General features: G+C 40.2%; 1 protein-coding gene across 8 annotated transcripts; it reads right to left on the bottom strand.

The window, feature by feature from the left end:
- Positions 1-330: 330 nt before the first annotated feature.
- axin1 (axin 1) lies at positions 331-27,874 on the bottom strand. 8 transcript variants are annotated; one of them, XM_083524406.1, is made up of 10 exons: positions 27,023-27,416; positions 23,965-24,936; positions 11,662-11,802; positions 10,176-10,272; positions 7,303-7,440; positions 5,950-6,422; positions 5,667-5,834; positions 5,056-5,304; positions 3,934-4,083; positions 331-2,843 (listed from the first exon to the last, which is right to left on the bottom strand). In XM_083524406.1, the coding sequence occupies exons 2-10, from the start codon at positions 24,855-24,857 to the stop codon at positions 2,717-2,719; spliced, it is 2,436 nt and encodes an 811-aa protein (XP_083380532.1). In that variant the 5' UTR covers positions 24,858-24,936; positions 27,023-27,416; the 3' UTR covers positions 331-2,716. The 8 variants fall into 8 exon arrangements, with proteins under 8 accessions (XP_083380532.1, XP_083380534.1, XP_083380535.1 ...); XM_083524408.1 differs by having other exon boundaries at positions 5,667-5,831; positions 27,023-27,415; XM_083524409.1 differs by lacking the exon at positions 27,023-27,416 and adding an exon at positions 25,307-26,816 and having other exon boundaries at positions 5,667-5,831.
- Between the last annotated feature and the right edge of the window lie 38 nt (positions 27,875-27,912).

Genomic DNA, 27,912 nt, shown 5'->3' with positions numbered 1-27,912 from the left:
ATCATTAAAAGTAACCAGATGCAATAATTATTTATGCTATACTACATTTTATACAGAATAGATCAAAGGCTGTAGAATATTTCAATGCTTTATGAGCCTCCCAATGCAGAGTGCAATTTTAGAGCAGTGTAGAGACTATACAAACTGTGTACCAAAAGACGACACCTGATCAATGATTGTTCCTATTTTTTCCATTCTCCCAAGTCACAAATTCCCCAAAATTCCTACATACTGCCTGAATTCACAACAAAAAACTTGCAATACGTCTCATTTACGGCAGTTTTAAATAGACAGGAATTTAAGGAAAATGAGGCATGATGAAGAAATGTATAGGAGGTTTTATTACATGTCTTTATTGTCCAAAGTACCATAAAATGATAACTGTACAACTCAGCACACTTAAGCAGAACCAGGGCACTAAATATCCAAATCAGGTTGCTGGCTGAAAACACAGAAAATATACATATTTACATATAAAAGGCTTATTCAATGTGTGACAACACTTCAGATGAAAAACGGATTCATGTACAGGAGGAAAAAAACAAACAAACAATGCTAGAAATAAAAATGGTTCTCGTTGCTGGTATGCATCAGAAAGAGCTGAAGGGATGAGACTGCAGAGCGTGAGCATGCTCATCAAGGCACTCTGTAAATGTACTATATACACAGTTAATCCATCTTAAGCGAGAGGTGCTCACTTTCAGGCTTTTCACAGTAATTATGAACCCTTTTACATGCCCACTGAAAAAGCCCAAGCATGATGACAATTACACTGTAATTACAATGAGTCAGACTTGAAGGGGTAAAAAAAAAAAAAAAAAGAAAAGAAAACGTCAAAGAAAATAGTTCCATAGTAGCGAAGTACCCATTTAGTTCAAGCTAATTAAGGAATAATAGAGTTTTGATGTGAGGGAGAAAAGACAAAAATTTTTTTTACACAGACCAGGATCCTAAAACGTTCAATAGAACGTTTAACACAGGAAGACGAGATCCTCTTTTGGGAGACCGGGACATTACGCTTGTCTACTTGCAGCACCATTCAGCGTCTGCCTCTTTCCAGTGGCAAACGCTAAAACAAGTGTCATCCCGCGTGTCATCCCAACAAGAATTCCCTAATAATACACAAACTGTTCATCTCATGACACAAAGCTTTTGGAGAAATCAATGAGAACAGGTCAAGTGGATGAAAATTACAAAAAATAAAATAAAAAATTAATTGGACATGGACAACACTTGTTTTTTTTTCTACAGTATTCTGTTCTTTGGTGTAATGTGACCAAGTCTAGAATTGTATACTATTCATAATAATAATAATAATAATAATAATAATAATAATAATTCTTGACAGGCACCAAATTCAGCCATGTGAAGCTAAAAGGCTACAGTTCGTTACTCAATTATCCTTTTGTAATACATTAAGGTAAGTGTAAACATGATCGTTGTATAGGCTAGTGGTAGGTGGTACACAGCAGCGCTCCACACAGCCACACATTCACTTACAGATGCCCTCCCCAGTGATCCTCTGCACTCCAAATATGCAAGCACTTGGACATCAACTGAGTAAATCCTCCTGTTCTGGTTATGGATATATAGTCTGTATAAAAATAGCTCTTTTACAAATTGCAGATGTGCTATTTTCCATAAGGTTCATTATACTCTTAATACATCTAATGCTGACAGACATTTTTCATGGGGCCAGTTTACACACATACAAACTCTCTCTTCAGGCCAGATGATGATGATGGGAGTGGTGCATATTGGTTTTTTTGTTTGTTTTGTTTTTTTTTGCATGAGAAGCAGCTGTAGGTAAAACCAATGAATTACTCGCATACAAAGCCAGAGTCTGACACCGCAGCTTCCCTGCTAAACCCTTCAACATAAAGGCATGATCATTCAACAACGCCTTTGCAATAAGCTACCATCCACTCCTCTCTACCATCACAGAGAAAGTGTAGGGCGACCTAGAGCTGCTCTGAGTAGAGCGCGTGCACGTTATCGAGTTTAAAAAGTTAAAAGCACTTAAATCATGGACTGTGATTCCTGGTTTTCATCCAGCCACCTGCAAGAAAAAGGGCCTTGTGAACTATGAGCATCTCACGCTGGATCTGCCAAAACGTTAAGATCATACCAATAGGTTTATTCATTTTAAATATTTAAATAGTTATAAAAACCTTTTTTTTTGTTGTTTTAAACAGACTGTACACATGGTACCAGTACATATAAAATTACAAGAGATGTTGCATTAGGAAGGATACCTTCCTACTGATATGTCATATCAAAAATATGCAGCTTTAGTAAACATTACTTTGCGAGTCATTTTTTCTAGCCAAACTTTACACTGCTACATTATGTTTCAAAGTTAGAAATACACCGAAATGGTGAGTGTGTGCTGCCCTCAAGTCCAAAGGCTGCATACCACGGTGACCAGTAGCACAGGGCACCTGTGGGGAACCAGAGAAGGCTCTAATGCAGAGGTAGAAGCCTTTGAGTCAATAGCATACATCCCACAGTGCTCCAACTCTCTCTCTCTCTCTCTCTCTCCTTCACTCACCCCACAAATCTCATCCTTCCTGCGCCCCCATCCGTCCTCCACCCCCACCCTAGCCCACACACACATACTTAGTACCATCTATAAGCACCTCCCCTTAGCTTCCTTCCCTTACTGGCTGCTAAGTAGCACCTCCTTAAAAGCCATGCTATCTCTCCTCTCTGATCTTCAGTCAATCTTCTCCACTTTGCCGATGATCTTCTCCTCAAAGATGGGCAAAATAGCGTCGTCCTCACGTATCTCCTCGAACACCACACCACAGTCAAACTCATCACTCACTTTCTTGAAATAATACCTGTAAAAGGAGGGAAAGAACAAGGGTGTAAAAAAATATAGATGCACGGGTGTTGATTCTCAAAAACACAATAACGATTAAAAAAAATAAAACAAAAAATAAACAAACAAAACAACATTCATGTTTCGTTTTGAGTTTATATCCCGACCACTAGATAGATGGCAGTCTTCTCTCTGAACTTAAACAGTGACTGGAAATACGAGCGTAAGGGCACGCCACTAATATTAGCATTGATATGCCAGGCTCCTGGGGGCGCTGTTGTAAAAACGATTATTAGTTTGACTTCCACCTGAAGTAATAGCATCGCTGACTGAATTGCACTGACGCAATAGGTTTTAGTTTATGTGCAACACACCATGTCTTCACAGAGCTTACTTTGAGCACAGAGGCGCCGAAACATGGATGGACCTTGTAGTTCCAGTGAAGGAAAATACAAAAGACTTTCTCTGAAATTGTGTGCTTTAAAATATGTGTCAAAAGATTGGGGAAAGGTCCACATATGGGTGTAATACTCAAGTATCTGTGACCTTTGGCCATTGACTGTTCGACAAATACAGAGGGAAACTGTTTATTTATTTTAGTCCGTTTCTCATTTACGTGTATTTACTGTATACTAGTGAGATTTCAGTGGCTGATTAATTTTGGGTAAATCACAAACTGCTGCATGTAAGCAAAACTCAAGTGATGGCAAATGATAAAATGACAAAACCAAAAAATGTTTATATAATGCAAGACTATAGGATGATGAATTATTTCTCAATTCTGATTTGTATATTCATTCCTCTTCAGTAATCACTTTATAATGGTAATGTTTGTGGTGGATACTGAGGCATCTCCAGTGGAATACACTGGTTAATTCACTATGCAGTTTAAGCACATACATGTGCACAAAACCGCACACAATGACTGCACATTTTCTTCCATTTAATTCTGCTTCATACTTCTATATTTCTATTCGCCAGTCATTTTGGACTCAGAAATAAGTGACTCATTCAGCAAAAGCTCTACAGAAAAAAACCTGACAATTACCTTCTGCCTAATTTTGTAATTACTCTTTTTATAGCCACAAAAAAAAAGGGTGTAACTTTACCTATAACTCCCTTTCTTGGTAAGTAGTTCCTTGAACTGCCCCAGCGTGACAATCCTTCCTTTGACCGAGGTCCTGTATGGGATGGGCTCGCCACAAAAGTAATATGCCACAGTAATGTTCTCACACTGCTGCTTTTTCATTCCCTTGTGTCTGTAGAACAAAGAAAAAGATGAGTGGTAAGTGAAACCTCCTTATTAAAGCATTTAAAGAATCAAACATTTCAAGTCTGCATAGCATGCATAGCAGATCTTCTCGAGGGAAAAACATCCATCCAAAAGATCTTAGTTTCTTGCTATTTGCAGTAGACAGGCTCTAATGAAATGAACATCTGCATATAACATGACCTCAATACCAATCCCAACTTAAGTCATTTTGGGAAGGAAAAAATAAATAAATACATACATTTAATACACAATAGCGACTCTCAACTAAGCGATGTTTTCAGCAACAGGTTAAAATACTCAGAAAGATGGTGACTAGCTAGATACACCACACAGCTATAAAACTACATGAGAAGAGAGGGGACATGAACTTGGACAAGCTGGAATATGTCATTCGGACACATGCAGACCAGGCAGGGAAAAGAGTCAATATGTTGAAGCAGTGGATGCAGGATGGTGAACACTTTCAGAGTCAATGACAGGAGTGACAATGACACACTAAGAAAGGCATGATGGGGACAATGGGCCAGCGGGACATACTGGGCTTCGGAGAGCTCCGTGTCGGACACGGCGGGCACCACGTTAAGTGTGGGGAAAACAGCAGGCCGGACCGCAGTGCGTCCTCTCTGGATCACCTCCATCACATACCTGAGAAACAACTCCTACATTAGACACACCACCCAATTTACACCTCAAAAGACATGCATGCAGGGGTGCATGCAAGGGAATAATTAAAGGGGGCCTAACCACTGTGCACAACTAAGTCATGATCCACAGTCCTTTGCCGCTTCGCTTTTTTCACAATAAAGCTCACAAAACAAAAGATAGCACGCCTAAAATGTTTAAATTTTTCCTTCTCTGAGTGTAATGTGAACAGAAAATAGGCTTAAAGAAGGAAAAACTGACAGCAGTGAAGAGAAAGCTAGTGTTTGCTTTATAAAGGGATAGAAGAGTAGCTCACCTCTGCTTGGTCTGCAGGGTTCCTGACTTTTTCTTTTCCTCCTCAAGTCGTCTGCGGGCCTCTTCCAGCTGTGTAAGGGGGTTGGGTGCTGGGTTCGGGGGCATAGTGGGATCCTGGATGAAGGGGTGCGAGGGCAGGGCATTGTTGCGGAGCTGCGCGCACACCCACGGGTGCACAGCCCCCGGCCGCTCAACTGAGCTCGGCCTGCCTGACTCGTGACCCTGCGCCTTCTTAGAGCCCGTGAGGCTCCTAAAGAACAGATCAGAGAATCAGAAAAGCTTCTTAATGCCACAAAGCTTTCAATGTACTCTTAGAAGAAAGCTTTATAGTACGTTTTTACTTTCTTTTCTCTGGTTTTCTTCCCCCTAGCTCACTTTTATATTACCTTTTTTCAATCAAGCCTTCATTGAAAACAAGGTTATATAAAAAGTAAAAGTTTTTACATGTACAGTCCCAGTCTACAGCTATCCAGGAGACTTCCATACATTTGGTGTAAGCCAGTTCTACCAAAATGCCACCTCATATGAAACCTAAATAGTGTGTAAAGGCTTAATGATCTACAATCATTTGTTTAGCTCTATTATCATGCAAGACAGGCAAGATCTACTAACCCATAGGGACTTTTCTTGTAGCGCCCTGCCTCCTTCTCTCCTTCCATCATCCACTGCAGAATCTTCTGGTTTCTGTCGATATCCTCTGGACCTGTATCTCGCATCTCAAAGTTCCGATTGTCCTCACCTTTCTTGTATGGCCGCTTAGAAAGTGTGGCCCCTTTACTGCTGAAACAAAAGGTACCGAAGATTGATTCATACCCTGCTATAACAAACTTTGACCAGTTTTGCTTTGTGTTAGCCTTGTACAGTCTTTCATATTTACAGGGTAGACAGGTCTTACCTGTATCCAACGGGTTCCACAGTGTTGTTGCTATCTGAGTAATTCCTCATCTTGGAGCCATAATGATGCTGATCTACGTTCCATGGCCTCATGCCCTCTCCCTCAGCGTGGAGTGTGTGATGGGCATGTTTGTGGTGGTAAGCATGCCCCAGATCACCCTTTGGTCCGAGCCTTGCTTGGTGTTTTCCTGGACCAGCGGGCAATGGTGCAATATGCCCAGGCATCTTAGTTGCAGGAAGGCCATCAGGTGAGCGAGACTTCGGCGACTGGCACCCAGGCGTCTTCATGACGCGCTGCACGTGCTCATCCAGGATGCTCTCAGGGTTCTCCTCGTGTGCATCACGCAGTGGCTGCACGTTGTATGCTGTATCTGAGTAGCGTGCCGTGTAGTGCTGCACATGCACAGCAGGGGGCATCCTGTGGCTAGCCAAAGATGGCGCTGTGGACACATCTGCATCATCTCCTTCTTCCTCCTGCAGGGTTAACCAACACATTTTTGACGATGACACATCTACACCTCGGAATCACTTTGCATTCATCGCTTTGAATAATGGGTCCGAACATAATTTTAAAGAGAAAAGCCATCGATTCTTAAGTAAACAGATTAAACTTGAGCTCTGATCCGCTGAGCACAGGCCCAAAGTAAGGCCTCATACAGGGAAGGATCAAGTGCGGATATTTACAGCAATTTGACTGCAACTCAGAAAAACATAAATAAATCCCAGGTAAAATAAATGTTATTTTAGTTAACATCAAAAGTCTGCGTAACATGTTACTAATTCCTAGAAATGTCCAAACCAAATTACTGCTTGTTGTATTCCACTGATGGGGAAAACCTTGAAATGAGCTCAACTCTTCTTTTCTTCGAACCATGCTAATCTCAGAGGAAGGCAGCGACTGGTAAGAATATCAATTAAAAGACAATGAAATTCCTACTTCAAGCTCTTAATAACTGAGAACTACTGGTCCGTGACAGCAGTGCGGCTTATAGGCGGCCAAACTAGGCAAATTATCTGTCTTGAGAATTAACACTTGGCTTTGTGTGGGGAAAAAGATGCCGATTTGTGGCGAGTGCTGCATTGTTTCACGCCACAGCTCACATCAAACAAAGTCATTACTGAGACCCAGACTAGCGCACTTCTCAGGCAGCACAGGTGTTTCACCTGACACTGAAGACAAAGAGACAACAGAAATGAATAGGTATGTCTGATAAGCCTATGCATGATGCATCCTGCTGCAGACTAAGTTCCTTGAGCGTAGCTTTCAGATAAAGAAAAAGGATTTACACATCAAATATTAGCCTCACAGCAGAGAGATCCCCCCCCCCCCCTCCCATTTTGGAAGCAGACTCACCAGCCGCACCCTCTTGAGACGCTCTTCTAGTTTCTCCTGGGCCTCGCGCTCCCTTAAGACCGCCTCAAGTCGACTAATGAGTTCTGCTGCAAACTTTTCAGGCTCCACGTGGATATCCTTTGGCATCCGGTTTGTGCGCTGCACAGAAACATGACCAGTATTAGTCACAATAATTAACATTGCATAACAAGACTGTCAAAAAAAAAAGGGAAAAGAGGAAGGCTGATAGGTTCACCCAGGGCACATGCATGAGTGCCCTACTTGATCTTGGCTAGACGTAGATCAACATAAAAGAGAGTTGTTACATACTTAAAGAAAGACTACATGGACAAAAGTTTAAAGACTCCTGACCATAGAACTTTAGTTCCCACTTTTAATTTATTGATTTTTTTTTTTTCCCTGACCAATGTTTCCAACCTTAGTCTATAAAGATCATGAGTGGAAATGTTTTGATTTGTCTACCCTTCCCAGTCAACATAAGCGCACAGAGTTACCTCAAACAACTTCTACACAAGCCATACACTCATCAAGCTCTTGTGTGTATTCCAAGAACCAGATCAACTTGTTTGGAATGATCTCAATGACAAAATCTGTTATATGAGTCATCGCTAATCTGTAAAGCAACGTACAAAGAAAGGGCTGCTACACAGGTTCTATGTTTGTTGTATACATGTTGGTTTTACTAGAAAACAGCTTGATGTGTTTAAATAAAAAAAAAGATCTACACAGTACAGTTTGCTTTCCTGTGTCCGGTTTTCTTTCTGTGAATACGATGGAATGGAACACAATGAGAAATTAATTTAGGGGAAAAAAGACAGTGCTTGGCCAGAATCCCATTAAAATTGATTACAGGATCAAATCTGAGTTGGGCTCTTTATTTTAGCTCTCTTTGTTCCATGTCTTAAATCACTATAGATGCATCAGTCTCATTCCCGCCCCATATGGCTACATGCCCAGTGAAGCAGCAGTATCCGTCAAGCCTTGACAAGATGTTGTGGCTACTGACTGAGCTTCACTGCTGCAGACCACCCTTCAAGAATAAAAGAATTGCTCCGCTCCCCTCGTGTTCAGACAAAGCATGCTAAATCGGCTGAAGAACAGAAGTTACTCAACTCAGAGCAACACAAGGACATGCACTGCTCTAGAATAACAGTATTTAAAAAAACTAATAAAGACAAAAGAAATGTATGCTAGACTATTTACTGTAAACGAAAAAATTTGACATGGGCCATTTACTACTGCAAATTCCAAAAAGCTGCTGGAAGATACTTCAAGCTCAAAAACAATAAGTGTCATCTTATCGAAAAATAATTGCAGACGGCACAAAAGCAATGACCCTTAGCTTGCATTTTTCATATCAAACGCCTCTAAAGCGTCAGTCAGGACGTGCCACAACAAAGGCTTTTAGATCCTACAAGGTTACAGAAAGCTCTGGTTTGCTGAACATTCACTCGTGTTTGTACGACAGTCAAAAGACAAAACATGCCTAGTCAGAGTGCTAGTTAAGCGAATGAATTAATAAAGATGAATAAATGGATGTGTCAAATATGAGTCATGTGAGAAACCTGTACAATTTCCTGTGAATTTAAATCTTTGTCCTACAAGCTCCGTATTAGACCGCCTGTATTGAAAAATAAATAAATAAATAAATAAAACACAAATGACTGAAGCTCATCGCACTCAGCTAAAGGATTTGCGTAAATTCCTAGAATTGGAAATCCAGGAACAGAGAATCTCCTGCTATATGAGAGGTGAATAATTGTTCAGCTTGCAAAAAGGGTTGGCAGTCTTTTGCTCAATTTCATCAGTGTTTCCACATACCGATCCACATTCCAGATTCTGAATAGACTGTCTGTCATCCACGTATCCCAATTAATCCGTGGCGGTATTCGGAGCAAGAACTGAACACGTAGTTATGGCATTGGGGTATGACCGTCACTAAGCAGTGCGTTATGTTTAAGTATGAAAATGTAAATGAAAAGTCGGGGGTTTCCTGTGGTTCTTGCGGTTGTCCGGAATATTTCTGCATGCTGACGTGTGGGAGACTCAAACACTGTTCCAGCATGACAATGCAGGTGTACACGAAGTGAGCTCTATGAATTCATGGTTTGAGAAGTTTGCAGTGGAAAAAAATCGAGTGTCGAGTGCACAAAGTCACATAGCAAGTGGAAAACCTTACCAGAAAAGTGGAGCTTTTTATAACCTCAAACACAGACAGGAATACATTTGGAATGGAATGTTCACAAACTTCATTAAAGAAATGAAAAGCACAATTTTTACAAACCTCAATCTAATTTTGATTACACTGTACTCCTCATTGTCTGGCCTTTACTGATTTAGCAGAAGACAACATTGGAGCTCATTCTTCATTCTTACAGCATATGTACATATTCGGTTACAAGCTGAGATGTACTGCAAATGTCTCCTTGATGAGAGAAAATGCAGGTTAGCTTCATCTCAGAGGCTCCAATTAAGTTGAAGTCAGTGCAATATGGAAGCCCAGCCTTCAGAGCCCAGAGCAGGCATCGCCAAAGAGAGCATCAAGTATGTTTCAGACAGCACTCATGCTCATTGCACACATTCTCTACCCCCCCCCTCTCTGTCTGTCTCCCCCCCTTGTTCTCTCTCTCCCTCAGCCATTCGCCAGCACATGATCAAAACCCCCCCAGACACCGCTGTGCATCTTAAGAATGCACATTCATTTCAGGGGAGGCAGGGAGAAGATGGAAAGGAGAATGTCAAAAAGAAAAAAAAAAGGAGGAAAAAGAAAAAAAAAAGAAAACACACCGATGATGGGCATAGAGGCAGAGCAAAAAGTAAAATGGCTGCAATGTGTTGGGGAGTGAACAAGGTCTTGTTTGAAGGGTACTTACAGGAATATGAGGTAGTGGCACTCGCCCATTAGCTTTGGCACTTTCGTGCATCTCGCGTCGAGACTGTTTACGGTATCTATAGGGAGGGACTCCATCTCTAATGGATGACAAACATGAGTTTTTTAATTAATCTATAAAATATTAATAAGAAACATGGCAGTGTAGAGACAGAAATACAGTAAGTTTAATATGGCAACACTTCACCGCATCTAGAATTGGTACCTCGTAAATAAATGCGCATAATATAAAGCGATTGACAGTAAAAAAAACATCTGACCAGACTTTCAAATATAAAGTGTGAAAGCAAAGCTAGTTGTCCACACATTTAACATATGCTAAGAAGACATTCTAATTCAACAGGCATGCACAAAGCAGAGTCAGAATTTCTTTTTTTCCCCCGTTGTGTTGCAGACTGTGAGTGCACGCCTGTCTGAATTGTGAACGCAGCAGCCTGCCTGTCCTAATGCTGAGTGGAGGTGGAACCCTCTGTGCCATGGCCCTGGGGAGGCTTTTATCCCCCTGAGTACACCTTGTCCCGCTGTGCCTCCGCACCTCTACATTCTCTAATCTAACCCACTTCAGACACACGGTTCTTTGCTGCTTCACTGCCTTTCATGTTTCTTTTAACATGGTTCCCTGGTGCTATCTCTGAACTTATCACATTCCCCATGTCTATGCTGTTTTTTTGCTGGCTGCGTTTTCATGTCCTGGTTCAACTCCATAAATGAAAACATACCTTCTGCTTTAGATGGAAGAAATCAGGAGTGCTAAACGATAGCATATGTTTTGCAATTAGAAGCCATAAATAAAAGAGAGGGCAGTGGGTTATGGAAAACTAGCTGACTGGTTATAGATTCAAAAAACAAAAAAAAAACCTATAGTGATAACGGAAAAAAATAATAATAATTGCTGTGTTTTTTCCCCCCCAAATACACTGCCAGACGGCTGCCTCAAACACAAATATAATCCAGTTATGGAATTTGCTTGTGGTAAACATCTGTGTAAAGACAGATGGATATGAAAAAGATTGATGTGATTTTGTTGTCTGTACTTTTACAAATCTCCAAAGGATCCATACAATGTAGGGGAGAGACCCTCTAAATCCAGGAAGGATAATTTAAAGGAAGACAAAGTCAATGCCTTCAAATTATAGACCATGAAAGCGCAGTTGCAGTTCAATTGTAAGCCCTATAATTAGCATAAGTAATAATATTTGGAGGCTTTTCCTAGGGCGAGTAATGAGTAGATGTGGGGTATCTCAGAGGAAGCCAAGTTCATTCTAGAGATTCCACTCAGAGATCGGTTACTTGGGAAATCCACTACAGTGATGTAGGTGTGGCAGCTTTGTGTCACTACTACTGACATCGCTCTGAGATTAAGGGAACCCCGGATTACCTGCCAAACAGTGCAACGCGGGGATAACAACAACAGGCTAACAACTACATTGTGATCTCGTACTTGTGGAAAAGACTATGTGTATACTTACACACTGCTGTCTGTTAGGGAGAGGGTATCTGCGTCACTGGACATGCTCTGTTGCTCGCTGTCATTGGCACTTGTGGCGGGTGCCAGCGCGTAGCCGGTGTTGACGTAGTAAGGGTTGAATGGTTCCCTCCATGGACCGTGTCTACAAGATACAACAGAAAGATGATTATTTTTTGAAAAAAGCCTACAATTTTATGCACACAGCAATTTCAGGTCAAGGTAGAAAGAATATTCATGAGCAATTCATCAATTCTGAAAAGTTTCATCAGAAAACAAGCGCAGTTTTTCCTCTGGGTAATTTATAAAGCAGAAACATCTTGACAATATACTTCAAACAAGAAGGTGCTTATTGAAGACATTTCATTCTAAAGCCATTCCATACATTTTACCCTGAAGTGACCCTGACCATCCTTGGATAACCACTAGTTCTTGAGCTCTCTCGCTATTGAGAATTTCCCAACGACGACCTGAAAACGTGACGATTAGTTGACAATATGTACATTATTTGCTTGGGAAAAAATGCTCTAATGCAGTATAAATATTTCAGAAGGGTTCAAGAGATAAAGATGCGACAAGCAGCTAAAACCTATTCATTTCCTACTGAGTGGAATCTATTACAGATAAACAATCTTAACTAGTTAACCACACAGGAAGAAATAGCTACACTCAAAGAAAATGTGCACGCAACACCATGCAACCAGTCATGCTGCAGACCTGTATTTGCCAGTAAAAAAAAATTAAAAATTAAATAAAAAATAAAAAAGTTCTGAGATCTTGCAAGAACTTTCTTCAGTTCAAGCTGAAGTAATATAGTACACAATATAGACAAAAGTATTGGGACATCAGACTTTTCCAGCCATATGCGGTTCTTCTTTAAACCTTTATATCAAAGTTGTAAAGGATGTCTCCACATGTAGTTGCATTCATTTTTTCCGCTTGAGCTCTGACCTCAACCCTAACACCTTTGGGATTAACTGGAATGCTGAGTTATGGCTAGTCCAGCTTTAACCTGGTATTAACACCGATTCCACTGAATTTCGCAAAAACTCGAGCATGGCGGAAATTATACAAATATACAACCGAGATAGTAAATATAACTAAATACATTACTCATAAACTTTAATGCCTATTGGTTGTTTTAAATCAAAAGAATTCAAACTTCTAATCCAGCTAGGATGTTTGAGCCTTTTATGTAATCTGATGTCTGTTAAGACAATATATTCAGAGTAAACCAGCATGGTCAAAAAACCCACAGTGGGAAATCACCATCACAGAACACGCCTTATTTACATTAGAACCGTTTAACGATGTAGCTATTCTCTCAGTGTTACTGGAAAAGGTTACAAGCCAAACAATTCAAATTTCCTCCCTAATGATAAAAACTATATATTGCACATTCTGAAAGCAATTATGATTAAATAGACCAAAAACCCAAATATAAGAAACCAAGCATTCTTGTACATGCAACAGTGGCTGAGATGTGTTCTGAAGTGAGAAAACATTTGCTGGTCATCAGACCAATTATTGAAATGGAGACAGTGTTCAGTTTTTGTTAACCCGTTATTTTACACCCCAAACACAAATGATGCCCTAAAGCCAACTCCCAAAACATTTTAGAAACTTCATTTATCTGCATTGCATTTCTATCTGCTCAATTTCAACCGCACATAAAAAAGGCAGAATATTCAATAGTTGTCTCACCAATTGAAACACTACTGCTTATTTAAATTTGCGTGCAATCTGCCTCATCAATCGATGTTAGCAAAGCTGTACGACTCTTTCTTTACTCTTGGGCATGGTTACGTTGATCACCTGCGTTTAAAAGGACACAGCTCATTTGCATGTTGTGATGCCAACAAAACTCCACAAAAAGGTCAAGTGCACAGACAGCTGGGAACATAACATGAACAATGACAGGAAAGGCTGAAATGCAGTAGAAGAGATCATTCGGACTTACATCTATGGTAATAAAATACACACACAGGAAAAACTTTTTTTATAACCTCTGGTGACAAAAAAAATATTTTGTAAAATCAAAAAATAAAACAGATTTTAGTATAAGGTATTTTTCAGTAGAGTAAATTTATTTTTTCCCCATCGAAAAAGTACAAACATTCAGAAAGGTAAAAAAAAAAAAAAAAAAAAAAAAAAAAGTACACAGTTCCTCTTTCCACATTCATCAGGTTTTACAAACAAAATTCAGACATTTTATTAAATCAGGAATTGCCACTACCTTGCTTTTGGAGCACACAGGTGTGTGCGTCTACATCACGCAAAGAAGAAAAGACATCTGCCCAGACCTGAGAGAAACAACTGCTCAGAAAGGTTATAAGGCCATTTCCAAAAAGATTCCCATTCTACAGCGAGAAGGATGGTTTCCTTCAAAAACAATCTCTCCAGGAGTGGACGTCACAGGAAATTCAGTCTAAGGACAGAGCATTTCATTAAAAAGCTCTAGGACCTCTATCGTGTGACTTTTATGACTCTGTGTTCACATTATATATGTATGTTCATGACAGAGCAATCATTAAAAACACAAGAACTTTCCTTGTGGAATAGTGGCCAAGAAAAAAGTTCCTTTCCTCCCAAAAAACCCTAAATAATAATAGTGTAACCTGGGTCTAGAAATCGGCACTTCAAGTTTAGAAACCATATCCTTTGAACCGATGAGACAAATGTTAGGTCCTCATGCAAAGGGCCATATTTGGAAAAAACCAACCACAGTGTAAAATTTTGTGCAAACAGAACATCCCAGTGGAAAACGGAGGAAAAAAAAAAAAAAGATAATAACCAAGGTGCATAAGTATGCACACCCCCAAAGTAATACTTTATTCAAGTGCCTTTTTATTTTACTTCCCCACTCAGTCTGATTGGGTACGAGTCTATCACTGAGTTTATCACTATGGTCCACTTTGACTTGCCAGAATGTTTCCACACCTTCTTCGAAATTACAGTCTAGATCAATCAATCTGCAAGTGTATCGCTTGGGCATAGCCCAGTTTGAGTCACAGATTTTTAGTTTGATTCGAGTCTGGACATTTATCCTCTTTAAGCTGTTCTTTTGTTCATTTGGATATACGGATTGGGTTGTTTATTTGCTGAAAGGTGAAATTTCTTTTTACAGTATCTTCAGCTTACAAGCAGAGACCTGAAGGTTTTGCACTAAAATCTATTTGCATTATTTTCTTTCTTTAAAGCTTTAGAATGAATAAATACAGTGCTGGGGAGGGGGAAAAACTATTTGCATTTGTAGCAATCAATGATTTCCTTTTTCTATCTAAAAATAAAAAATAAAAAAATTAATAAAATAAATTTTTGACTGAAAAAATACCCTAAAGCCCGATGCTGCCAACATTATGCTACACTTTGGGCTTTGTGATCTTTTTTTGCACCTTTTTGAATTGTAAAATAATTATTGAATCTTATACCTTATAAGACCGTTTTGCCACATGGTTTGGGATCATTATAAAGCTTGGATGTGGGTTTTTTTTTTGCTTCTGTCCGGCCACCTTACCCCATAGCCCAGGTGTGAGGAATACAAGAAATTATTGTTACATGCAGAGTATTAACAGTCCCTCTAATGTCACTGCAGGTCTCCTCCTTGATGGTCTTTGGGGTATTCCATAATGCATCTTAAGTTTTAGAAATTCATTTATGTCCCTCTTACTGATCGATACCTTTCAAGATGTGATACCATTCATGCTCTGTACACTTCTTATGTAACAGAGGAAACTATAAAGAAATCCTAGAGACACAGTTGATTTTTTTTATATCTATATAAAGACAGAAACCTTTCAAAAACTGTTCAAGATGAGGATGAGTTTGGGGAGAAAACCAGGTACAACTAATAAGGACAAGTTTCCATGGCAAACCTGCTATAAGTAAACAACTGGGCTGGCCCTGGGTAAATAAAAGGAATTTTCGAATTTTATAACCAATTTATAGAGATAAAATTGGTTTTAGATGTTGACCTATTTTAAATATAATTGCACTAGTTACTGATTATGACCTAACATTATTCTATGAATTATTAACGAATTGGCTATCAATGAAGCTCTTAAAAGAGACACAATCAATAGGTTTATAACAAGCTACCTGCTGATAAAAGTGAAACGTCTTACTGCAGAGCCTTTTAAAATTGTGATTAGATCTGCAACAACTAATAGGTCATTAGGGTTGCTCAAGTTTCAGGTTAGCGAGAAGGCATAACGGGCAAATGGCGGAGAGTACAGGGTCAACCTGCATCAGGAAAAAGTGTGCGTTCCAAGTCCAAATGACGGAAAAATCAGCAAAAACTGTTGTTGTGTAAACTTCGCTTTTGCTAACTTCGGGAAAGTCACAGTAGATCTGTTCAGTTGTGTCTCACGAGCATCAGGTTCCGCAATCAGCTCGCTCACGAAATTATGGATTCCATTAAAATGGTGTGAACAAACACCAAATCTAAAAGCAGCAAATAACAGCAGCAGTAATCGATTACTTTTTATTCACTGTTGTGGTTTTCAGCAAATGCTTATACATTTGTATATCAATGCACACGTTTGTATATTTTTGAAATGTGTTTATTTAATTTATGCATACATTTAATAATCGTACAAAATGTAATTTGTTATATATTCTAGATCTATATCTTCACAACCAAACAAAATGTCTATTTCTTTTTTTTTTTAATTGTCAAAAAAAATGTATATAGATTTTTTTTTAAGCATGGTTGTTAACTTGCCAACTACAATTATTATTAAAAACAATACAAATGTTGATTTATGCAAATTGCTTCACCTTAGATATTCAAATGCTGTTTTGTTTTTTACAGCATGAGTGGATTTATTTAAGGAGAAATCCCCCATGCCCTCCTCAACAAGCAGCCACTTTTTTGCCCCCTGTATTTTATTGATCGATGATATAAAGCCTTGCCTCCACAAAGAACAGTAGGAATAGCCGCATGCCATGTGAACTGTAGTAATTATACTGAAGGAATTTGTTATGAGCTTTGTGCTAGGACTTATAAAAGGGAGTAAGAGGAGGGGAGTAGAGCGGAGTTTACTGCAGCCTCCAGTGATTATTCCCATCTTTCACCCTCATCCTCGGCCTTCTTATGATCTGAGCAGCAGGCATGTCAATATTCACAAAGCCTGTGGAGAGATGCTCCCCTGCCTTCAGCAACATCAAGCTGCTTGCCACTCTGTTCGATTCCTCACCAAACAGCGGCTCATAAAATCCGCAGACAAGAGTGTCAGGATCATCACTCTGATTGCACATAAAACATCAATTCGGTTCTCCTTTTGCAATTATTTAGGGGAGACTACCTTGGCAGCGCATTAAAAATCCTCAAAGTGTCACCCAACGCCACGAGAAAAGTTTGAAGTGTGTGAGGCATCCATTACCCAGACTCTTCCAAACGTTTTTATTTTTCTTGAATACCTCCTCCTTATACTGAGAATTATCTTCACCCTGCTTCTTCCTAGCACCTCTGGAGCTACCATGATTGATTCATGAAAAGGTAAAACACAGGTAGCACAAGTAGAAGAACAAGACCAACATTTAGGTTTCAATATCTCAAATTACAAATTTCACAATAACTTTGCAGTCTTGAGTTCAGAAAATGTTATTTTCCCCCCAAACTAACATTAAACATGCTTTGAAAACACTGATTACAGCTGGAGGAGTATAGATGCGCCATCTGACTGACCTATGGAAACGGACCTATTGAATGTATATTCAATCACCTGCTAGAAGAGGAGGGAATCGTTTCTCCGGTTGCAGCACACATTTGTCAATTTGTCTGTGAACAAGTAGAAATACCGAACTGGGAGCAAAAACTAAATGTTTCAGGCTGTAGCAGCGTGTGCACTGGCATTGGTTTCGCAATTCACAGTAAGATCTGCTGGTTGAGCTCATGAGCGCTGAACCCACAGATTCTGTACATTATATTAGTAAATGAAGTGTTCAAATTCTAACAACAAGTGTTGCATATAGTTGTGACATGCCTTTCACGCAAAGTATATGCGCCAACCACCTGAAGTTACAGCACACTGAAATCTCTAGTCAGCTAGGAAAATCCAAAATACAGTATGGAAGATTAAAGTCTATGGCTGCCAACAATCTGATGTAGAGATCACGGAAGAATTAATGTTCAATAAACTTTGACACTGAAGGACCTCAGGTTTGCAGAATTAGAACCACAAATGATGCTATGACCAGGTGTTTTGTAATTATGTAATGGACAAATGACCTTAAGTTGAGATTTTTCTGTGACCCTTAACCCTGACAAAAAGACAAAAGGATCCTTGATAAAAGGAAGTCTGATCTGGTCGAACGCCAAGCAGGTGTCTGCTTTGTACTTCATGCGTGGCTTTAATGCACTTAAACAAACAGTGGTACAGCAAGTGTCACTGTTCACATATTCCCTGCTTATAATGATGCAGAGGATTTAATAGCAAAAATCAGAGGCACAACATTCCTGTCTAGCAAAGTGACTAAAAAGCTATTTAAATCTTTTTGCTGTTGTCATGATCCTGATCATTATCCTGACATTCAAAAGCATTTACTAATCAAGTCTGAGATGCAAATGAGGACTACCAATAGGTTTTAAGGAAATGGGCATAAAATATTTAACAGTACTTAGTGCTTAACGATCTGTCCAGAATTGGACACAGGCAATGTGACATGAGACGGAAAATCTGAAAAACTAAAATAGCACTGAATCAATTTAAATATGGCACCTCTGATCTGGCACTCAGTGTGGCTCGCTATTTTTAAATATTAGTACATTTTGAGACATTTGTAATATTTGTAAATAAGCAAATATAACGAGAAGGCAAGGTTACCACATCCTCTAGATCCATGTCAAGCTACATGCTTAGACAGTAGAGACAAATTCGGGTGAACATGCAGACAAAGAATGTCTCAAGTTATCAATATGGCACAAACCCCCACACTCCAGCAAAAACTACAAACAATGTGCTTTCTTTATGGAACTTAAAAGTTAAACAAATCTGAATATAAATTACAAATGTTTGAATTTCGGATGTGTCGTCCCTTGTGATGGGTGGTGAACGGACTCATACCGAACACCAGTGTTTATTTTTGTTATGATATAAATTTTTAGTATACTGCAATAAGCATGTCGCTTAAACAACGTTCGGAACGCAGCGTGGCGCGTCACTGTTTGAGGGGTCCCTTTTCACTGTTGCACTGGTGAGGGCACAGCTGCATGTGTTACTAAGCGTGACGCTGAAGACTGGTAGAATAGACATTGAAAGTAGAGACCCGCACTCCTGCGGGACCTGACGCAAATGAGTACAGACCGGGAAAAGATTTGATAGGTGAATGCAGGTGCGGGCGGTAAAATGCCCGTGTGCGCGGGAGAATACAATTACTCGCGGGATTTACACAAAAGGGTCTTAAACTTTTTTTTTTTATAAACTTATTTATCTACAGTCAGTGCATTGAAAATAAAACTACTGCGGGTTTTTGTGAGTGGGAACGGGAGAAAATATTTTGCGAGAGCGGGAGAGAACCTTGCAGGAGCTTTAATAAAGGATCAGTTGGTAAAGAAGTCTTCACCAAGTTGCACTTGCTTTATATTTTCTTTTTTGAGCTACTTGAATACTGTGTAGTTTGCCTGGGCTTGAACTTAAATAAATAGTACAGTAATCCCCTGCTTTACCGTGGTTCAAATCTCGTGCCACCGGTTTATCACAGAATTGCATTTGCAACATTACAAGTTTGTTTGAGTTTTATGTTGACAATTTATCAATAAAAAATAATTATAAAATGAAGTAAAATGTTACAGTACAGTACTGTATACAGTAAAAAGCATTTTTGGGGTGGCGTCAGTTTAACGCAGACCGTTTTGTCGTCACGGGGGAAATCTGTATTATTAATGCAAGTTGCACACCTTTACTATTTATTTGCCTAAATATTTTATATGCAAGTTGACTTTGCGTGCTGTTCATTTGTTAAAGAAGTCTAAACTTTGCAGTTACAGAGGAAGGGGATTGTTTACATTGTGTAGTGTCCAGTTAGTTTACAAAGGTTTTTCGTTTTTAGTTAAATCTGCACAATAAAAAGGTGGGAAGTTCAAATCCCAGCACCACTGCTGAGAAATAAGGGTGTCTGCCAAATACCATAAATGTAACATTAATGTAAAAAAAAAAAAAAAGGTTCTGTATTTTGACTGCAACTGTCATGCAGTCTAGTTCCTTCCGCTTATAAGAATCGTGAGTGTCACCTCTTTGTAAACATCTTCATTTTGTGGGGCCTTGCAAACCTGTAATACTAGTGTGAAATTTTTCTACACTCATCATGACAGTAAAATAGGGCATTTCTAAGTCAATCTACTGCAGTATTTCCTTTCTTAATTAAAATGTGATTAATACCCAGTCATACATGGGAAAAAAATTTATAAATAAAAAAACCCATAGTATACCCTGAAACTAGTGGAATTTTGAAAAATGATTACCAGGAAGCTAGAATAGTCTTACTAGCTCAAACACAGGCTGACGTACACTTTTGTATACACAAGTATATAAATACTTACATTGGTCACACACTAAACACAAGTGTAGAAAACAAGCTATTAGTAAGTTTTTGAACAATAAAAAAAAAAGTTTCATTTGTTTGTCCTGTCTACAAACGTCTACATTTTCAGATATTCATGGATATTTATGCCTAATTTACATGAACATTTTATTTATTGTGCATTAAAACCATAACGCAGCTTAAAAATTCTAAATATGAAATGATTCAGATTAGTTGTGTCATATTCCATAGCTGAGAATTTTACCCAGGCTACATCACGCTGTACACATCAGTCCCCAAATCAAATTCAAGTGAATCTTTTTTGTTTGTTGGTTTTTTTTAACTCAACAAAGCAAAACCAAATAACTAAACTTTGACAAAATTGTGCCAGTCCAGATAAACAGAACGTTAGAAGTGTTGAAAACTGAATGTTATGGCCACTGTTTAAAAATAAATGAACTAAAATTACAGGACTCAGAGTTAGATCTTTACACTTTACATCAGAAATAAATAAAAATAATGTGACAAGATTTAAAAAATAATAATAAAGTTGTGAGATCGACGATGTATTAAATCAGGGGTCACCAACCTTTTTTTGAAACCCAGAGCTACTTCTTGGGTACCGACTAATGTGAGGGGCTACCAGTTTGAGATTTGCTCAATTTATCTTTAATTATATGTTATTATTAATAATTAATGATATTAGTCTATGTCAGGTGTGTCACACTCAATTGCACAGGCGGCCAAAACTCAAAGCACACTTTAGTTTGCGGGGAAACAGGATAAATTTATTGAACACACTAGAAACAAATTCTTTTAACATAAATATATAAATATGAATAAAAAAGACAGGAAAATCATTCCAGAATAAATCAAATTTAACTTTAAATAACTTAAAATATTTTGCTCTCCATAAAAATTTTTCCTGTCAAAATTATACAAGTTAGAAATATAACCGGCTGATGTGACTGATTTCTCCTCTGTTTTCACACCAGCTTTACTTTGTGATTTTGCTCAGGTGAAAAAAATCTGCTGAAATGTGAGATTCTTCTTTAACTCTTCTACTTTCTGTATCTTCTGCTCTGCATTCAGGTTTTTCAGCTTCTCCTGATGTTTTGTCTCGTAGTTCCGTCTTGGATTTAATTTCTTAATTACAGTCACATTCGCTTGACTAATAAGACACTTGTTTACCGCCAGTGTCAGTAAACATATAGTCCAAATCCCATCGGTTTTAAAAGGCTGTTTTCAGAATCCACTTTTCTCTTGGCCATTGCGAGGGGCTTCACAATAACTTTACAATAGGGTTAAATACAATCAACAGAAGCTCGACTTGATTGACGCTGGAATGTTCCCAGGTAGCCTAGCGTTTGGTAAGGCAGCTAAAGCGCTGCATTATGGGATCTGTAGTTTGTGTTTTTAGCGCTTCATATCGCCGGGCTATTAATAATAGATCTATATAAAATCCGGCCGGATATAATTGTACGTCGGGCCAGATTTGGCCCGCGGGCCTGAGTTTGACACCCCTGATCTATGTGAAGACACTAATCATGTTAATGATTTCTCAGAATAATTATCAACAATGATTTAACAAGGTAGGAAACAGCTATTGTTAGAAAAAGACCGCGGGCGACTCATGTGGTCCTTGCGGGCAATGTTGGTGATCATGTTAGATATTAGATCATGAACATGGAGAAATACTTTTACTTCTAGCACATCCACAACAAATAGCTACAAGTATGCAAACCTGTGAAATTGTGTCGACTTGCATTACAACAATAGTCATTATTTTTTCTTGGGGGACATAAAATATCATACAAAACAGCATTGATATGGTTTAGAAGTACTTTTAAAGACACTTTAACTTGGAGACCTTTAGAGAAAACCAGCACACAAAATAGTATATAAAAGAATAATAAAAAAAAATGTTCTGAAGTGTTCAAGGGTGTTTTACAGTTTGTATCCTTAAGGTTTCCTTTTCATGAACGCCGGGTGTGTTGGTAGTACTGGGGAGCTCAACTCCAGCTAACATTCCTTACTCCGAAACACTTACTAAGCTTGGCAATTAAACGGTGAGTCAAGTGTCCTGGAGCAGGAATATTAGCAAACTGTGAAAGTGTTTATCCCTCAAACTGAAGGAACTGCAGCTAAAAGAAATGCATGCACCATCAAACAGTGCAACAAACTATTCATAGATCTTTACACTTAACCATTATTCTAAAAGCTGTTTCTGAAATGTCATGTTGGTGATTGAGACAGAAGGTGGAGGATATTTGCTTTAAATGTTGTGTTAATATTAATAATGAGCAAATTTTACAGCATTATTATTATTTTCCCACTCACGGGGAAGACCGAGTCATTTCTAATGCACAAAATGACTTGCAAGCAAATACTGCATCTTGGCTTAAAATCTCAGTCTATGCAGATTTATAAATCAGAATCCTTTATTGATACCATATGGAAATTGTTTGGTTGCAGTTGCTCACACACGATTTTTAAACGCATTATAAAACAACTGGCCTGCTATCAGACTGATATAAAATATGGAAACACAGACTGGGTTATTGGAAAACAATGCGGACGTTTATCTACAAACATTTATGCTTATATACTGCAATGTATTGAAGAGCGTTGGGAAGGAGATGCACACACGAGCTCTGGTGCTTTAACATGCCTTAACTTCACTCCTTGACACATTTTCCTTTTCTCCTCCAGCGTTAAACCGGGCTTGCGCTGGCAAAAGGGAATACATGTCAAGCTATTCTACAGGAAAGCTTTATTCTGGAATAACAGGCTGCCATTCATAAGACACCTGGGCAGAGAGAACACAAAGAGCGCCCATCTGCATCCGCTCACAGCAGGCAGAGGCACAATCAATACAAGCCAGTCACTGCATGGATGCCCTTGCTCACAGGTAGACCACTGGATGGCCAGTAGTTTTAAGCATGAACAGGAATGCTCCCAGTGCTATTTTCATTTTTGACAGGTAGACTGTGAATGCTTAGAAAACTGCCAAACATGCCTTCCTCGTCCAAGGGAGATGACTGCCCAATGCAGCAGAACCGTTCAGGTTCTGGGGGAGATTGGTTTAACTTTTTGCTATGCCTAATCGATGTCTTTAACGACCTGTATTGGCACGTGTTTTCAGTGCACGCTTAAAGAAAAAGACTGGGATAATATCACGATCTGATAGCAGTACTTCCTGCCACAATGTTGTTGGGGTTTTTTTCTTGTACTAAAACACAACCTTTTCATCATTCCACATCCGCAAAGAACCATGTCACTTGACTCTTGCATCCACTGGCCATTACAATGATTATTATTATTTTTTTTTTCTAAGGGTTTAGCTTTTAACCCATCCTGAATTCCACACATCTCATGAGGGCTGTACTAAACTCCACCCCTTGTTTCATGTGCTTCCTCAGGCAGTGTTTTCACTTGGGGATAATGCAGAGAAGGAAGGGTCTCAAAGCAGCGCTTACCTGTGTCTAGTCATATTAAGTCAGGACAATATCATTTTTTAAGACCGTTTGCCGATCGGCTGAGGAACTGCATGAACGCTCGACACTGGTTTAAAGCGTATATCAAATACTGATAAAGCTACTCAGCGGTAAGCCTAAGATTATACAAAGAAGGTGTCCTTGACTCTATGATCCCGCTTGTGAATTGCTCTGAATTGTACTGAACTCCTCATGATTGTGGAGGAAAGACACTTCACCTAACTGTATGTGTGATGAAAAGTAAGAAGGCAGTAAACAGATTTGACTTTTAAAAAAAATTTGCGTACCTGTACTCCCTGCTGTCCTGAAATCTCTTGCTGTTAGCTGCCCGTTGTGGTGCCGTCTCTAAGAGAAGTTTCTGGGTAAGTCGGTTGATGGGGGCCGGGTCACTCTCGCCGCGCTCCTCTGTCTCTTGCTCACACCTCCACTCTTCGTCCTCGTTCACTGTTGGCAAGTAGCCGGGCAGGACCTTTCCGTTCCCCGATACAGAGCTCTGATCGCTGTACAGCTTGGGGCTCTCGCCGCCTGTCCTGGTGTATTCCAAATAAATGTCCGATTTGAGAAACAAAGGGTATGTGTTCTCCTCCATCACGGCTTGAATCTCCGTCTGGGCCTGGTCGAACATGGCTGGGTCGATGTGCAGCTTCATCACACAGTCCTTGATGAAGCTCTTGGTGGCCGGTTTAATCTGGCGCGACACAATGCCATTGCTGTCCAGGATGTACTTCTTGTAGATGGCCTTCGCCAGCTTCATCTTCTTCTCCTCGTTCCCCTCACCGGTGTCCTGCTTACGGAAGCCGCTGCATGCGAACCAGAAATCCAGCACGTCAGCGCAGTCCTCCTGCTTGAGAAAGGTGCGAAACAAGTGGATTCCATCCTGGTCATCCAGCAACGAATGCAGCGACTCGGCCCATTTTAGATAGGGCGGCGTAGGTGAGGCACTGCCCTCGGGCTCGTAGCCCAGGTCCAGATCGGGCCGTCTTGGTGTGGCTATGGAGGCCTCACATCTGAGGCTCTCGCTCTTGATAGAGTAGAAGCCCAAGCTGTATGGGCGTACATCGCCAGACACCAGCTCACCCTCCTCACCCGGGACAGGGGGACGGGGCGCATCCTCAGTGAAACTGCCCCCAAGGTCCGCCGGGTAAGCCTTCCCTTTCACACTCATCCTTAATACGTCCATGCACCCGGTCCCTGCTCAGACCACGCTCCGCAAAAAGCAGATCCAGATTTCCTCTAATGCCACTATGAAATAATTCCTCCTGAAAAAAATAAAAGAAAGAAAATAGAAGTAAGATAAAATCTCAGAATGAGTAAAAAAACTAACCACTGAATCAATAAGGCATTTGTAAGGAAAAACCATTTAGAAACATGACAAGCCAAAACACGACAGTGTTTACTGCATTCAGCGCGGTATCTTAATCAAGCACTGAACAAGCTGTGTATAATAAACCTTCCGAATGATAAGAGATAAGAGCGCACCACGGAGCGAAGACAATGATCAGGAAACCTATATATAACCGAGCATTTAAACAAGAGCCAGTTAAGCAAAAGACACTGGTGGCCATACGGAAACACTCTTGAACAATTGCGTGCAAGATCAAACGTCACTTCTTATCTGGATGTATTCACCTTGAGTTCTGGTTCTCGTCTCCGGTAGCCGGTATGCAGGGGGTACCTTGTTTTGCGTAACGTGGCAACATTCAGGCAGACCAGGATAAAATAAACCGCTGGTGAGCTGTAAACTGTAGACTAACCCTATAAAGGGTAGCTATTCAAAAAAGTACACGCCTGAAAATGGTGTTCTTATAGCAAAAATGCAGCTTGGCAACTCCTCTCGAACCTTTTCAGAAGCACAAACCACTGAAGTTGCTCCTTGCTTTGTAAAGAAAACCGTACTCGAAGATTCACACCTCGAGATGGTTATATCCCTATCTGATCTCTGAAAGTAGGAGTTCAAAGAGCTCTGGTGGATCTGATAGTGGATCAAACTGTATACTTTTCTTCCAGGCGCTACCATTAAACTACCTGCACAACTCCGAAAACCTTCTCAGAAATCTGCTCTGGACTAACAGCTAAACACTCAATTCAGTATCATATCAAGTCAGAGGAATCAAACTTCCTAGGACCAGAAGGGGAAAAAAATACAACAATAAGCTTCAAATGAACTAGCTTTCCATTCAAACAAACTGCACCCATATAAATCGCAGGTTATTCCTATGATACAGTCCCTGATGCTCATATAAATTGGATAAATCTGGATAAATAAAGAGTATACATCTAGAAACAATAAGTGTGTGAATTCCAGGTGCTAGAACTAGCTAGCCTGCTAGCTAAGTTAGCCCCAAACAAAACAAGCTAGCTTCGTAGAGGAGTTGGAAAACATTGCAGTTCTCGGTAGCTTGGCTTCAACGACAGAGAAATGAAATGAAAAAGGAAAGCAAGAAGAATAAGAAGAAAAAAAGAAAAGGCCTAGCGCTCTGTGCCAAAGCAGCACAAGAAGCATTCGAGATATTAGCCGAGGTTGCTAAAGTAGCTAACCGGCTAATACGGGTAGCTATGCTAGCTGGTTAAGTTGATAGGATTGTTGGTTGGATTTCGCGTGGTGGAGCTCTGGCTGGCTCCCTGGGAGGAAGGCGGCCGCGGACGGCGTCCAAACACACGGTAAAAGATGAAGGTAAAATGGGGGAAAATGCGACTAGTCCAGATTTAAAGGAGAGGGGATACCGACGGACAGCGCGTCCAGGTAGGGTTTTCTTCCCCCCGTTTCCTTTGAAGACTCCCGGTACTTTGTTGCTCTTTTCCCCGACGACATTACAGCAGTGGCCGCGCTCCCCTCCCCGCTCCCTTTGAAGTGAGAGCCACATTCACTGCATTCATGTCTTTGGCCTCGGAGTCTCCACAGCTCAGTAATTGATGGGGGAGGGGAAGAGGAGAAACAAACTCTCCACACACTCTCTCTCACACACACACACACACACACACACACACACAGAGAGGGAGAGAGAGAGAAAACACAGGCCCTTCCGCAGTCGAGCGACAAGCGTGCAACTTTCAAACACTTGATTTCAACCACACTTCCAAAAATGCCCAGAAAAGCCCACGCGCGTCCGCGTTCCCGATGCGCGTTCCCTGACGCGCCGACCATAAGGGAAAAAAGGTGCGCCTCGGTATATATATATATATATATATATATATATATATATATATATATATATATATATATATATATATATATAATACATCAGGCACGGCACGTTTCATCTCTAGCGCAAAACCTCGAGCTCCTGAGAAAGGAGCAAGGAGGGAGAAGAAGGTGAAGAAGGAGAGGAAAGTAGCGCTCGGTACCTGTGCGAAGCCACTTGTCGTTTTCGGGGCGCATCGGGAGCAGCGCGGCGACGTGCGGCTACACGAGAAGCGTGTCATAGGTGCGAGCCTCGGACTTTAAAAATAACAAAGGAAACTGCGTTCTCCACCTTTCCATAGCACTCTCGCAGTCCTGCGCCTCAATCCGATCCGAGTGCGTGTGTGTGTGTGTGTAAGAGCGAGGGATGTGTAGCGCCGCGCGCGTTCACAAATCACACTGCCGCCTGGAGAAAAAAAAGGAATACGAAGGAAAACGTGTGTGTGTGTGTGGGTGTGTGCGTTCAATTCGGTCCTTAAACACACTCCCAAATGTGTTCCCATCGTATATTTAAATCAGATCCAGCTTATGAGCTCCCACACACTCTAATCTAATCAAATCTGAATGTATCTGTGGAACACCTGGAAATGTTTACACGGTGCATTTTGGAAAAGGAAAACACCAAGCACACAAAGTAAAGGTTTAAAGCTACACTATGCACATTTCTGACTGTCTGAATGTGGCACTTCCTTATGCTGAAACCGCAAAGTTTGAAGCACAGGATTGCACAGAATGTCATCGGACGATGCCGCATCGCTGTTTCCCTTCAAGAGAAGTCAAATCTGTTCTAGCATGACATTGCATCTGTAGGCAAATCAACCTTCATGAAGATCTGCTGTGTTAAGGTTGGAGTGGAAGAACTACACAGAGCCCAGACCTCAACCCCACACTACTAGGATGAACTGTTGCAATGACTGAACCCCAGTCTTGTGACTGAATGACCACAAATCTTCACAGCCACACTCTAATATCTGGTGGAAAGCTTTCCCCAAACAGTGAAGGCAGCCGTGGTAGTAGTAGGGTAGTAGTTAAGACTTTTGACTGCTCTTTAGAA

This window comes from Silurus aristotelis (assembly GCF_946808225.1).
Source record: "Silurus aristotelis genome assembly, chromosome: 21".
Lineage (NCBI taxonomy): Eukaryota > Metazoa > Chordata > Actinopteri > Siluriformes > Siluridae > Silurus > Silurus aristotelis.
This window is presented reverse-complemented; position numbering and strand designations above follow the sequence as displayed.